The 14,399-nt window shown below is 46.9% G+C and overlaps 1 protein-coding gene across 7 annotated transcripts in view; it reads right to left on the bottom strand.

The window, feature by feature from the left end:
- Positions 1-210: 210 nt before the first annotated feature.
- The window catches only part of GLT1D1 (glycosyltransferase 1 domain containing 1), a 128,682-nt gene continuing 114,493 nt past the window's right edge, over positions 211-14,399 (bottom strand). For all 7 annotated transcript variants that reach the window (XM_031650929.1, XM_009182048.2, XM_003907383.3 and 4 more), the window contains one exon: positions 211-2,238. In XM_031650929.1, coding sequence (XP_031506789.1) covers positions 2,077-2,238 — 162 coding nt within the window. In that variant the 3' untranslated portion in view covers positions 211-2,076. The remainder of the gene's footprint in view (positions 2,239-14,399) is intronic.

Below are 14,399 nucleotides of genomic sequence, written 5' to 3'. Positions count from 1 at the left end.
AGTGAACCAAGTGTGAAACTGACACCATGTAGAACCCTCGTGGAAAAGCCCTGGTTTTACATCTATACTTGGGTATTAAAATAGTGGCTGCATTTTAACCCCCACTTAACTAGATGCTAGAGTGTCTGTACTTCCTTTGAAGACGTGAGGTCTGGCGGAGGGATCTGCTCCTTGCAGAAGACTCCTCACCGTGGGCAGAAACAGAGGCTATTTTCATGTGGCTAATGGTGACATACTTTATTAATTTAAAAACACGCCCTTCCCCCATAGTGCATGGGGCATGTGCACATTTTCCTACAAAGACATAAATGGTGATGTGGAGGTATGGTGGAGGTCAAGCATCTACAGGGTCATTCAAGGAGGAACAGATTCAAGCTTTTGGATGATCAGCGTTTTGTAAATAGCAGCATCTTCAGATCTAAGACAACACTGGACCTGGTAGGACCTTTTCTTTGGGTGGCATTAATGACTCCAGATTCAGAGCAGGTGGTCCACTCCGGGCCCAGGCTCTGCCTCTGCCTCCTCTGTCCCACACCTAGACATGAAAGCCATAACCCTTGGGTCCCTCAGAGGACAAAAACAAGGGAGGGGAGGGGGACGATGGGAGCCATTGTTGAGCAGCTGGGAGCCTCTGCTGTTTCCAGCTAACTGCCTTTCTGGAAAGCGATTCTGTTCCACGATGGAGGCAGTGGAATGAAACATCAAATTACACGGCACAAGATCCAAGCTAGTTGTTCTCATCCCCGGGGCATCAGAGTTTAAGAAGTTTAATTTGAGGCTACTTCTTTTAAAAACAAGATGTAGGTTGTGCCATTAAAAAAAAAAAAAAGATGGTTGAAAACATGAAAGCAGAAAGTCCAGACATCCTAAAACTTGAAGCCAAGACAGCGCCGGTGGAATCTTCTCCCTCGGCCCTCCGAAGCGCCTGCACCCGCTTTCACCGAATGCTTCCCACGCAATGCTCTGCCCTGGCTGTGCCTTCTTGCCTCCTTAAAGCAGACTCTGCTTTCTACCCACACGAGGTGGGAAACACCACCTTCCCCATTTGTTGTAAGGAATCTACCGGCATGCAACAATTTCAGTGTTCAGTGGAGGTTTTCCCAGGCAAATTCCACTAGCAGAGGACAAGGAAGACTGCACGTTCTCATGTGACATGGGTGACATGGATGGGGCGAGGCCACCATTACCATGATGGCAGGGCTGGCACGGGCTGACCTCACTGTGTGGCTGCAAAGCCCTGCAGACCTGAGCTCCATCCTGCCAAGGGCTGGAGGCTGGTGACCCTTCCAACACCCATCCCTGGGTCCCTGATGTGGGAAGGGGAAGGGCCCACCCTGGACCCAAAGCCCCAGGACTCCATCTCTGGGTTACTTGAGTGTTTTGCAGGCTACGCATGATGTGGCGCTTGTTCCTACCTGGTTTTCCACTCAAATTCAGCCAAGAGGTGGGCGGGGCCTACAAGCAGCCTGGCCACTTTTCTAAAAAGCACAATTTTCAATTCCACCATTGAAAAGTGAGATGTGCTGGGCGTGAGCTCACTCGCAGCACTTTCTATTGTTCAGAGAAGCCTGGGGCCACCCACGTGTCTGTCAGAGTCCTGAGATCACAACAAAAATCCTGCTAGAACCCGGCTCAGCTGACATGTCTGTGTTTTGCTTTTGCCTTTCAAACTGGCAATGATGGGTAGAGGTCAGTCAGAAGGCAGGTCGGGGGAGTCTGAACCGTGACTGCTTGAAAATAAGCCTCTATTGTCTGCACCAAAGCCCTAAAGCAGGTAATCAAATTCTCTCCCAAATTCCCTGAAAACCAGTTCCTCCTTCCCTGTCCCAGTCAACCCAGTCACTCAAGCACCTCCATCAGGACTGGCCGGTGAACACACCTGGGACAGCATCTGAATGCACAGAAGGATATGGGATAAATGCAGTGGCTCTGGGGACTTACGACCAACATTTTCTAGGATTCTGCTGAGGCTGGTTTTATATGAACGGCCCGGGACCCACGTTACCCAGAACTCTGTCTCTGAGTGTCCACCCAAAGCTGTGTGTCGGACAGCGGGCGTCTGATGAGGCAGGGCCCTCAATCTTCAGTGCTTCCTTCCAGCTTCCTGATGAGCTGTTGGTAGGTGTCTCTTTCCACCTGCCATGAATGATACATTCTCACGTATTCCCTTCCGTTCACTACAATTTCCTTTTCCAATGCAGGATCACTAAGCAGTCTCTTTGCCAGATGAACAAACTCCTGCAAAAAAAGGAAGGAGAAGTAGACATAAATCACTGACGAAGGGAGATTTTGCAAATGCACCCAAGACCCTGTGTCTGCATTAGCTGCTGGTCTTGCCGTTGTCTGCCTCCTGGACCTGGAGAGAGTGACTTTTAGGAGGGATGGGAGTTAATGCAAACATTGAGACTGAGTGGGAAATAATATATATGCACAGACACACACGCACACACACACATGTACACACACATGCACACGCACATGCACACACACACACATATGCTGGGATGAACATCATAAAAAATACTGGAGCCACCAACTCCCTTCCCTAGATCAACAAGACCACCTGTCTTCCCAAGGACTCTCAGATCCACAGTTTCTTCCCTCTCATAAGTGGACCCTCAGATGTGAACTTAGGTCTTTCCCCAGAGTCTGAGTCCCACACAATACGACCCCCCGCCCCATTTCTTTTCCTTTGTGTTGTTCTGTCCTCTTCCCTGGGTGCAGAGCCAAGCCTGTCTTCATAATACAGGTGGTGTCTGGTGCAGTGGAAAGCACTAGTGCTTCAGAGCCAGATCTGGGTTCAAATTCTTCTGAACGACCTAACTTTGCTGTGTGGCCTTGGGCAAGCTAGTGAGCCTCTCTGGGCCCCACATTTCCCATCTGTGGAGGAGTGATGGGTACTGAGTCGGTAAACCCAGCCCTGCTCCGAGTCCCAGGGGCTCCCTGCATGAAGCTGCGAGGGAGGGGGTTGTAACAGCCCTTTGTTGTTCTGGTCTTTCTGCAGCTCAGCTTCTGGCTGCGTTTCTGCTTATGCTCCTCACTGATGAAGGCTTGCAGACCCTTGGCGCGGCAATGGCAATGAGAGAGTGCTCCTGCTGACCTGCTTTTCATATCAAAGCCCTTCAGGATTTCAGGATTGGAAAAATAAATTAGAAGTATTTTAACTGTTAAAGGGTATTCCGGGAGAGGAGGGGACCAGTCATTACTCTCCATGTGTGCACATAAATCAACAGCAGAGTTCTTGATGCAGGAGGCGTGGGTTTAAATTCACACCCTACCCTTCACGTGAGCGGCAGTGGGTCAGTTTCTTACCCTCCCTGTGCCTCAGCTCCTCAACTGTCAATCAGGGGTAGTCACATACCTCTTTCCTAGGGTGTTGAGAGGATAGCAAACGAGTTACTGCAAACAAAGAATTTTGAGCAAAGCCCAGCACATGCTTAGCTCTCGTTACCATGGTTATTCCCCTACAGCCCACGTAAATTCCAAGAAGGCAGCTATGTCTAAGATCAATACACAGCGCTCTTGCTGTTTAAAAGGAATATAAACATATTCTCCAAATTATTGTTAATTAAATGTTGAATGCCTTTTATAGCTGGCAATATACACAGTCATATTTATGGTACAGTAGAATTATATTTTTATAGATTATGTTTATACTTTATAGTAAATTGGTAGTCGTTTTATAATAAAAATATAATATGTTTATTCCCGTTTCAGGGCAGAACAACATTCTTATTAAAATTATTTGAGATGCTTATAGCTGGGTATATTATTTTATGATGCTGGTCATATCTTTGATTTATCTCACGTGGAGACTTTGGTGGAAACCCAATCCCCTCCTTCCCCGCTCTGCTTGTTATTCTTACAGAATGTATGGCCCTTTTACCACAAAATCCTGAATTACAGAGTTTCTAGGAACAGGTTGTAATAAAACACACTCTTCTTTTCTCTCCGCATAGAAGAGTGAACAAAAAAACATATACTTAAATAAAGCAAGAGAGAGGGGGGTTATGAGTAAGCAACATCTTGGCTGCTGGCTTAATAAAACCCTGGATGACTGGCAGAAAGAAAGGAAAAGAAAACCATCAGAAAAAGCAAACATCTCTCTTGAATCATAAGTCACTCCCTGAAGCTCTGGGATTCTTTTCTTCTGGACTAAAAGCTCCTATGTAGCTGCATCAGGAATCTGCTGGACACGCGCCTGTGGACATGAGAAATCCATGTGGACACAGACTCTGTCGTTTGCTTACCAGTGTAGACGGTTTGCAAAGGTGGCCACACCCTCTACCCCTGTATGCATGTCTCTTTGCAATATGACACTGCCACTCTCCCCATTGAGCAGGTGTGGTCTATTCCCCACCCTGCCCCGATGACTCTGACTTGGTCTTGGTCGGGTAATTTGCTTTGACTGACAGGACACATCAGAAGTGATGCAGTCTGCCTTCCATGCAAAGCTTCAAAAGCTCTTATAGCTTCCAAACATTCCCCGGCTCTGTGAGAGCCCTGGAGACCGCCAGGTAAAGCAAAGCCTGGGCTAGCCTCCTGGGGGAAGGGAGGCCATGTGAACACGGGCACTGAGCAATGACCAGCACCATGAGTGAGGCTGTCTAGGACTATCCAGCACCAGGCCAGCTGCCGGAAGACCCTCGCTGGACCAGTGGCCCCAGGCCACTCCCCAAACCAGCAGAAGCACCACCCCGCGAACCCAGCTCCAACTGCAGACTCAGAAAACTGCAAACAAATAAAATAGTGGTAGTTGTAAGGCACTGACTTTTGGGATTCTTAGTTACACAGCTATGTATAACCGACACTCTCGCCAGGCACTCAGCGCCTCCTCTTCAGCAAGAGAACCGTGAATGTTTGAAGTTCTACCCCTCTGCACACGGACTGGGAAGAAGACCCCGTCTCCACTTCCAAAAGCTGGTCCTGATTTGTCCGAGCCAGTTGTGGTGTGGCAGACACACCCTGGGCTGACCCCAGGAACCCCGGCCCGTGACATGCGTGTGGGTGGACTTGCCTCCAACCAACAGAATATGGCAAAGGTCCGGGGATGTGGCTCCCTCGACAGGGTGACGTCACACAGGACATCATCTCAGCAGAGCGGAGCAGGGGACACCCGTGTTGCCAGGCCGAGGGGCAGCAAACCACAATCGGTCCTGACTTATGATGGCTCAGCTTCAGGTTTTTCCGTTTTCCAATGGTGTGAGAGTGAGATGCTTTCAGTAGAAACTGAACTTCAGGCACCCATACAACCATTCTATTCTTACTCTCAGTACAGTAGTTGATAAATTATATGAGATATGCAAAACCGTACGCTAATACAGGCTTTGCGTTGGATAACTTTGCCCAGCTGTAGGTTAGTGTAAGGGTTCTGAGCACTGTTGAACCCTACCCCAGGTAGGCTGGGCTAAGCTGTGATGCTCCGGAGGTTGGTGTATTAAGTGCATTTTCTCTTCTTCTTCTTTTTTTTGTGGGGGGGGGGACAGGGTCTCGCTCTGTCACCCAAGCTGGAGTACAGTGGTGCGATCACAGCTCACTGCAGCCTCAACCTCCTGGGGTCAAGAGATCCTCCCACCTCAGCCTCCCATGTAGCTGGAAATACAGGCACATGCCCCTTATCTGGCTACTTTTTGTATTTTTTCTGAAGATGGGGTTTCACTGTGTTGTGCAGGCTGTTAGGTGCATTTTTAGCTTCCATTGGGTTTATTGAGATGCAACTCAATCACACATCCAGGGGCATCTGTCCCGTCAGCTTCTAAGAGCTGAGGTGGCCTCTGGCCAACAACCAGGGAGAGAACAATGGCCTTAGGAAACTAAACCCTGCCACCAACCATGCTCTAGATGAGAATGTGGCCTGGCCACCCAGAGTGCAGCCTGGTGGGACTTGAGGCCCTGAGCTGAGGACCCACCTGGGCTGTGCCCAGAGCCTGGACCCGCAGAAACTGCCAGATGGCAGATGGGCATGGCTTCAAGCTTCTGAGTTTGTGTTGATTTGTTGCATGCAATAGAGAACAAACACTGTTTTCCTGTTCTCCCCTGCCAACATTTGACCCAAGTCTGGCCACTGAGATTGTCAGAGGCGTTTGAACCAGAGGAACTCCATCTTGAATAGCAGCTGGGTAAACTGAGGCTGAGACCTGCTGGGCTGCATTCCCAGACGATGAAGGCATTCTAAGTCACAGGATGAGACAGGAGGTCGGCACAAGACAGAGGTCATAAAGACCTTGATGATAAAACAGGTTGCAGTAAAGAAGCCGGCCAAAACCCACTAAAACCAAGATGGCAGCAAGAGTGACCGTTGGTCGTCCTCACTGCCACACTCCCACCGGTGCCAGGACAGCTTACAAATGCCATGGCAATCGTCCTCACTGCCACACTCCCACTGGTGCCAGGACAGTTTACAAATGCCATGGCAATGTCAGGAAGTTGCCCTATATGGTCTAAACAGGGGAGGCGTGACTCATCCACCCCTTGTTTAGCATATCACCAAGAAATAACCATAAAAATGGGCAACCAGCAGCCCTCGCGGTGCTGTGTCTACAGAGTAGCCATTCTTTATTCTTTCACTTTCTTAATAAACTTGCTTTCACTTTATGGACTCGCACTGAATTCTTTCTTGCTACAGATCCAAGAACCCTCTCTTGGGGTCTGGCTTGGGACCCCTTTGACGTACCAAGATGGGAGGGAGAGACCAGCAGTCAGTGTCTTCTGGAAAAAGTGGTTTCCTCCTTCTAAGAAGAGAACACTGGGAACCACTGCCCCCTCCAGCCTCTGAGGCCACCCAGGTCGCGTAGGGAGTCCAGATCCACTGCGGCGATTCCCACCCACCTCCGGACGACGCGGCACACAGGAAGGCAGGGCCAGACACTCCCACGGAGGAGGAGAGCCGTGCCCGCCCTGACATGCCACGCCGGACATCAGCAGTGGCTCTGGAATCTGACACCGGACACCTCATCAAATGCACTGAAGAGCTACACAGCAGGACTTGCCGCCCTGAGTGTCCCTGAGAGGGATCCTTCCAGCCCAGGTGCTGCAGGTTTCACACAGGTTTCAGCCAGGAGCTGCGGAAAAGCCGATTGGCTGTAATCCTGGAGGAGGGGGGGTCCACTCAGGATCTTCCATTGGCTATGCAGTGATCTACTCTTGAAAATTATTTATGAAAATAACTCAGAGGCCGGGCGCGGGGGCTCATGCCTGTAAACCCAGCACTGCGGGAGGCTGAGGTGGGCAGATTACCTGAGGTCAGGAGTTCCCGACCAACCTAGCCAACATGGTTAAACCCTGTCTCTACTAAAACTACAAAAAAATTAGCTTGTCATGGTGGTGGGCACCTGTAATCCCAGCTACTCAAGAGGGTGAGGTAGGAGGATCGCTTGAACCTGGAAGGCAGAGGTTGCAGTGAGCTGAGAGCACCATTCATTACACTCCAGCCTGGGCAAGAAGAGCAAAACTCTGTTTAAAAAAAAAAAGAAAGAAAAAAGAAAAGAAAAGAATTCATGGGGCATTACAGAGGGCAGACGCTAAAAACTCAAAGCAAAGCCAAGTACAGAAATTCCATCTCTCAGGAGAGTTAAAAAACACAAGCCTCACCTCTGTTCCCGATCAGCGGTGGGAGACGCAAACGCCTTCCGGGGCCCAGCAGGTGGAGTGGGAGGTGAACACAGCCACCGTGGTCAATACAGGCCTGTGCTGGTTGCCGCATTTCTTTCTTTTTTTTTTTTTTTCCCAAGAGAGGTCTAAATTCTGGATATTTATGTAAAAGTGTTCCATGTTAAATATCAACAAGTAATTCAATATTGTAAGAATACAGCAAACTAAACAGAACACATGTGCAGACCAGACCTAGGTCCAGGGCCACAGGTGTGCCAACCCTGGCTCAGGTAATGCACTTGTGATGTTAAAAAAAAATAATAATAATGCAAAAGAGCATAGTTTTGTCTTTAGAGAGTAATTACTCAATTAGTAGATGACCGTCCTCAGAGCTTCTTCCTTCTGAGGAGTCTGGGGCTGCTGGTGGAGCATTTCTCATTGAATCCTTTTGACCTGCTCCATCTCCCTGAGGTTTCACCAAGATCCAGAGGACAAGAAGTTGTGCCCTTTTGTTTTGTTTGTTTGTTTGTTTTTGCTTTTTTGAGATGGAGTCTCTCTCTGTCGCCCAGGCTGGAGTGCAGTGGCACAGTCTCGGCTCACTGCAACCTCTGCCTCCCGGGCTCAAGCGATTCACCTGCCTCAGCCTCCCAAGTAGCTGAGATTACAGGCTTGTGCCACCACGCCCGACTAATTTTTGTATTTTTAGTAGAGACAGGGTTTTGCCATGTTGGCCAGGCTGGTCTTGAACTCCTGGCCTCAACTGATCCACCTGCATTGACCTCCCAAAGTGCTGGGATTACAGGCATGAGCCACTGCGCCCAGCCAGTACCCGTTTTATAAAATGAATATTAGAACCCCATTACAATCCTTCTCATGATGATGTCACCTCAAAGCCACAGAACAAAAGGGGAAAAAACTCCACGAGAAGCGAAAGCCTTGAGCAGGACGCATGCTGGGGCTGGCAGATTTAAAATGTTATGGTTTTAAAGAGCATTACATTCTGACAACCTTCAGCAAGTGATACATACTTATTTTTCCAAGATGAGCTACAGTCAATCACAGGAAAACTGAATTTCAGGCTTGGTGTGTTAAATTAAACAGCCCCGAAGCTCCTCTCCCGCTGCTTCAAATACGACAGCTTATTGATGGGAGACGTTGACAGGGAAGTTTCCCAAGACTGGCACAGGCTGCCGTCATTAAAGATCTCGGGTGTTCCTCAGGCTTTTCTGGTTGCAGCCTTTGAGTTAATTAAGGCTTCGATGGTGGCTTTGCTTCTCAAACCTTGCTGTAAGACGCCCTAACGGAGCTTGTAAAACACACACGCCCCACACACCCGCCCTCAGCCCCCAAGATACTGATTGGGTGGGTGGACGGTGGGGTGCAGGAAAGTGCATTTGCTAACAGTGCCCAACGGCGCCCCCAGAGGGTTGTGGGAAGCCTGACAGGTCTAAGGCAGCCTGCCGTGCCTGCCTCGTTTTCCACAAATTTGGTCGTAGGACAGATTTCCTGTGTTCGAAACTGCAAGTTGTGAGGCTCCTCCTTCAAGACCTCAATGCCTAGAAGAGGAACATGCACCTGACTGTGGTACTTTTCTCGTACACGACACCATCCCTGTGGTCACATTTTACGGCACTATCCAAACTGTCACCGCTGACAACCCTGTCTCAAAAGAAAAAAAACAAAAACAAGATCGCGCCACTGATTAACAGCAGAGAGAGGTGGCCCAGAAACTTCTTGGGTGGGGGGGCGGAGCAAGATGGCCGAATAGGAGCAGCTCCAGTCTTCAACTCCCAGCGCCAGCGACACAGAAGACCGGTGATTTCAGCATTTTCAACTGAGGTACTGGGTTCATCTCACTGGGGAGTGCCGGAAGATCGGTACTGGTCAGCTGCTGCAGCCCGACCAGCGAGAGCTGAAGCAGGGCGAGGCATTGCCTCACCTGGGAAGCGCAAGGGGGAAGGGAATCCCTTTTCCTAGCCAGGGGAACTGAGACACACAACACCTGGAGAATCGGGTAACTCCCACCCCAATACTGCGCTTTGAGCAAACAGGAACACCAGGAGATCATATCCCACACCTGGCTGGGAGGGTCCCACACCCACGGAGCCTCCCTGATTGCTATCACAGCAGTCTGTGATCTACCCGCAAGGCAGCAGCGAGGCTGGGGGAGGGGCGCCCGCCATTGCTCAGGCTTAAGTAGGTAAACAAAGCTGCTGGGAAGCTCGAACTGGGTGGAGCTCACAGCAGCTCAAGGAAACCTGCCTGTCTCTGTAGACTCCACCTCTGGGGGCAGGGCACAGTAAACAATAACAAAGCAGCAGATACCTCTGCAGACCCAAACGACTCTGTCTGACAGCTTTGAAGAGAGCAGTGGATCTCCCAACACGGAGGTTGAGATCTGAGAAGGGACAGACTCCCTGCTCAAGCGGGTCCCTGACCCCTGAGTAGCCTAACTGGGAGACATCCCCCACTAGGGGCAGTCTGACACCCCACACCTCACAGGGTGGAGTACACCCCTGAGAGGAAGCTTCCAAAGCAAGAATCAGACAGGTACACTTGCTGTTCAGAAATATTCTATCTTCTGCAGTCTCTGCTGCTGATACCCAGGCAAACAGGGTCTGGAGTGGACCTCAAGCAATCTCCAACAGACCTACAGCTGAGGGTCCTGACTGTTAGAAGGAAAACTATCAAACAGGAAGGACACCTACACCAAAACCCCATCAGTACATCACCATCATCAAAGACCAGAGGCAGATAAAACCACAAAGATGGGGAAAAAGCAGGGCAGAAAAGCTGGAAATTCAAAAAACAAGAGCGCATCTCCCCCGGCAAAGGAGCGCAGCTCATCGCCAGCAACGGATCAAAGCTGGACGGAGAATGACTTTGACGAGATGAGAGAAGAAGGCTTCAGTCCATCAAATTTCTCAGAGCTAAAGGAGGAATTACGTACCCAGCGCAAAGAAACTAAAAATCTTGAAAAAAAAGTGGAAGAATTGACGGCTAGACTAATTAATGCAGAGAAGGTCATAAACGAAATGAAAGAGATGAAAAGCATGACATGAGAAATACGTGACAAATGCACAAGCTTCAGTAACCGACTCGATCAACTGGAAGAAAGAGTATCAGCGATTGAGGATCAAATGAATGAAATGAAGCGAGAAGAGAAACCAAAAGAAAAAAGAAGAAAAAGAAATGAACAAAGCCTGCAAGAAGTATGGGATTATGTAAAAAGACCAAATCTACGTCTGATTGGGGTGCCTGAAAGTGAGGGGGAAAATGGAACCAAGTTGGAAAACACTCTTCAGGATATCATCCAGGAGAACTTCCCCAACCTAGTAGGGCAGGCCAACATTCAAATCCAGGAAATACAGAGAACGCCACAAAGATACTCCTCGAGAAGAGCAACTCCAAGACACATAATTGCCAGATTCACCAAAGTTGAAATGAAGGAAAAAATCTTAAGGGCAGCCAGAGAGAAAGGTCGGGTTACCCACAAAGGGAAGCCCATCAGGCTCACAGCAGATCTCTCGGCAGAAACTCTACAAGCCAGAAGAGAGTGGGGGCCAATATTCAACATTCTTAAAGAATTTTAAACCCAGAATTTCATATCCAGCCAAACTAAGTTTCATAAGTGAAGGAGAAATAAAATCCTTTACAGATAAGCAAATGCTTAGAGATTTTGTCACCACTAGGCCTGCCTTACAAGAGACCCTGAAGGAAGTACTAAACATGGAAAGGAACAACCGGTACCAGCCATCTCAAAAACATGCCAAAATGTAAAGACCATCGAGGCTAGGAAGAAACTATATCAACTAATGAGCAAAATAACCAGTTAATATCATAATGGCAGGATCAAGTTCACACATAACAATCTTAACCTTAAATGTAAATGGACTAAATGCTCCAATTAAGAGACACAGACTGGCAAACTGGATAAAGAGTCAAGACCCATCAGTCTGCTGTATTCAGGAGACCCATCTCACACGCAGAGACATACATAGGCTCAAAATAAAGGGATGGAGGAAGATTTACCAAGCAAATGGAGAACAAAAAAAAGCGGGGGTTGCAATACTAGTCTCTGATAAAACAGACTTTAAACCATCAAAAATCAAAAGAGACAAAGAAGGCCATTACATAATGGTAAAGGGATCAATTCAACAGGAAGAGCTAACTATCCTAAATATATATGCACCCAATACAGGAGCACCCAGATTCATAAAGCAAGTCCTTAGAGACTTACAAAGAGACTTAGACTCCCATACAATAATAATGGGAGACTTCAACACTCCACTGTCAACATTAGACAGATCAACGAGACAGAAAGTTAACAAGGATATCCAGGAATTGAACTCATCTCTGCAGCAAGCAGACCTAATAGACATCTATAGAACTCTCCACCCCAAATCAACAGAATATACATTCTTCTCAGCACCACATCGTACTTATTCCAAAATTGACCACGTAATTGGAAGTAAAGCACTCCTCAGCAAATGTACAAGAACAGAAATTATTACAAACTGTCTCTCAGACCACAGTGCAATCAAACTAGAACTCAGGACTAAGAAACTCAATCAAAACCGCTCAACTACATGGAAACTGAACAACCTGCTCCTGAATGACTACTGGGTACATAACGAAATGAAGGCAGAAATAAAGATGTTCTTTGAAACCAATGAGAACAAAGATACAACATACCAGAATCTCTGGGACACATTTAAAGCAGTGTGTAGAGGGAAATTTATAGCACTAAATGCCCACAAGAGAAAGCAGGAAAGATCTAAAATTGACACTTTAACATCGCAATTAAAAGAATTAGAGAAGCAAGAGCAAACACATTCGAAAGCTAGCAGAAGGCTAGAAATAACTAAGATCAGAGCAGAACTGAAGGAGATAGAGACACAAAAAACCCTCCAAAAAATCAATGAATCCAGGAGTTGGTTTTTTGAAAAGATCAACAAAATTGACAGACCACTAGCAAGACTAATAAAGAAGAAAAGAGAGAAGAATCAAATCGACGCAATTAAAAATGATAAAGGGGATATCACCACCGACCCCACAGAAATACAAACTACCATCAGAGAATACTATAAACACCTCTACGCAAATAAACTGGAAAATCTAGAAGAAATGGATAATTTCCTGGACACTTACACTCTTCCAAGACTAAACCAGGAAGAAGTTGAATCCCTGAATAGACCAATAGCAGGCTCTGAAATTGAGGCAACAATTAATAGCCTACCAACCAAAAAAAGTCCAGGACCAGATGGATTCACAGCTGAATTCTACCAGAGGTACAAGGAGGAGTTGGTACCATTCCTTCTGAAACTATTCCAATCAATAGAAAAAGAGGGAATCCTCCCTAACTCATTTTATGAGGCCAACATCATCCTGATACCAAAGCCTGGCAGAGACACAACAAAAAAAGAGAATTTTAGACCAATATCCCTGATGAACATCGATGCAAAAATCCTCAATAAAATACTGGCAAACCGGATTCAGCAACACATCAAAAAGCTTATCCACCATGATCAAGTGGGCTTCATCCCTGGGATGCAAGGCTGGTTCAACATTCGCAAATCAATAAACATAATCCAGCATATAAACAGAACCAAAGACAAGAACCACATGGTTATCTCAATAGATGCAGAAAAGGCTTTTGACAAAATTCAACAGCCCTTCATGCTAAAAACGCTCAATAAATTTGGTATTGATGGAACGTACCTCAAAATAATAAGAGCTATTTATGACAAACCCACAGCCAATATCATACTGAATGGGCAAAAACTGGAAAAATTCCCTTTGAACACTGGCACAAGACAGGGATGCCCTCTCTCACCACTCCTATTCAACATAGTGTTGGAAGTTCTGGCTAGGGCAATTAGGCAAGAGAAAGAAATCAGGGGTATTCAGTTAGGAAAAGAAGAAGTCAAATTGTCCCTGTTTGCAGATGACATGATTGTATATTTAGAAAACCCCATTGTCTCAGCCCAAAATCTCCTTAAGCTGATAAGCAACTTCACCAAAGTCTCAGGATACAAAATTAATGTGCAAAAATCACAAGCATTCTTATACACCAGTAACAGACAAACAGAGAGCCAAATCATGAATGAACTTCCATTCACAATTGCTTCAAAGAGAATCAAATACCTAGGAATCCAACTTACAAGGGATGTAAAGGACCTCTTCAAGGAGAACTACAAACCACTGCTCACTGAAATAAAAGAGGACACAAACAAATGGAAGAACATACCATGCTCATGGATAGGAAGAATCAATATCGTGAAAATGGCCATACTGCCCAAGGTAATCTATAGATTCAATGCCATCCCCATCAAGCTACCAATGAGTTTCTTCACAGAATTGGAAAAAACCGCTTTAAAGTTCATATGGAACCAAAAAAGAGCCCGCATCTCCAAGACAATCCTAAGTCAAAAGAACAAAGCTGGAGGCATCACGCTACCTGACTTCAAACTATACTACAAGGCTACAGTAACCAAAACAGCATGGTACTGGTACCAAAACAGAGATATAGACCAATGGAACAGAACAGAGTCCTCAGAAATAATACCACACATCTACAGCCATCTGATCTTTGACAAACCTGAGAGAAACAAGAAATGGGGAAAGGATTCCCTATTTAATAAATGGTGCTGGGAAAATTGGCTAGCCATAAGTAGAAAGCTGAAACTGGATCCTTTCCTTACTCCTTATACGAAAATTAATTCAAGATGGATTAGAGACTTAAATGTTAGACCTAATACCATAAAAATCCTAGAGGAAAACCTAGGTAGTACCATTCAGGACATAGG

This window comes from Papio anubis, chromosome 9 (assembly GCF_008728515.1).
Source record: "Papio anubis isolate 15944 chromosome 9, Panubis1.0, whole genome shotgun sequence".
Classification (NCBI taxonomy): domain Eukaryota; kingdom Metazoa; phylum Chordata; class Mammalia; order Primates; family Cercopithecidae; genus Papio; species Papio anubis.
This window is presented reverse-complemented; position numbering and strand designations above follow the sequence as displayed.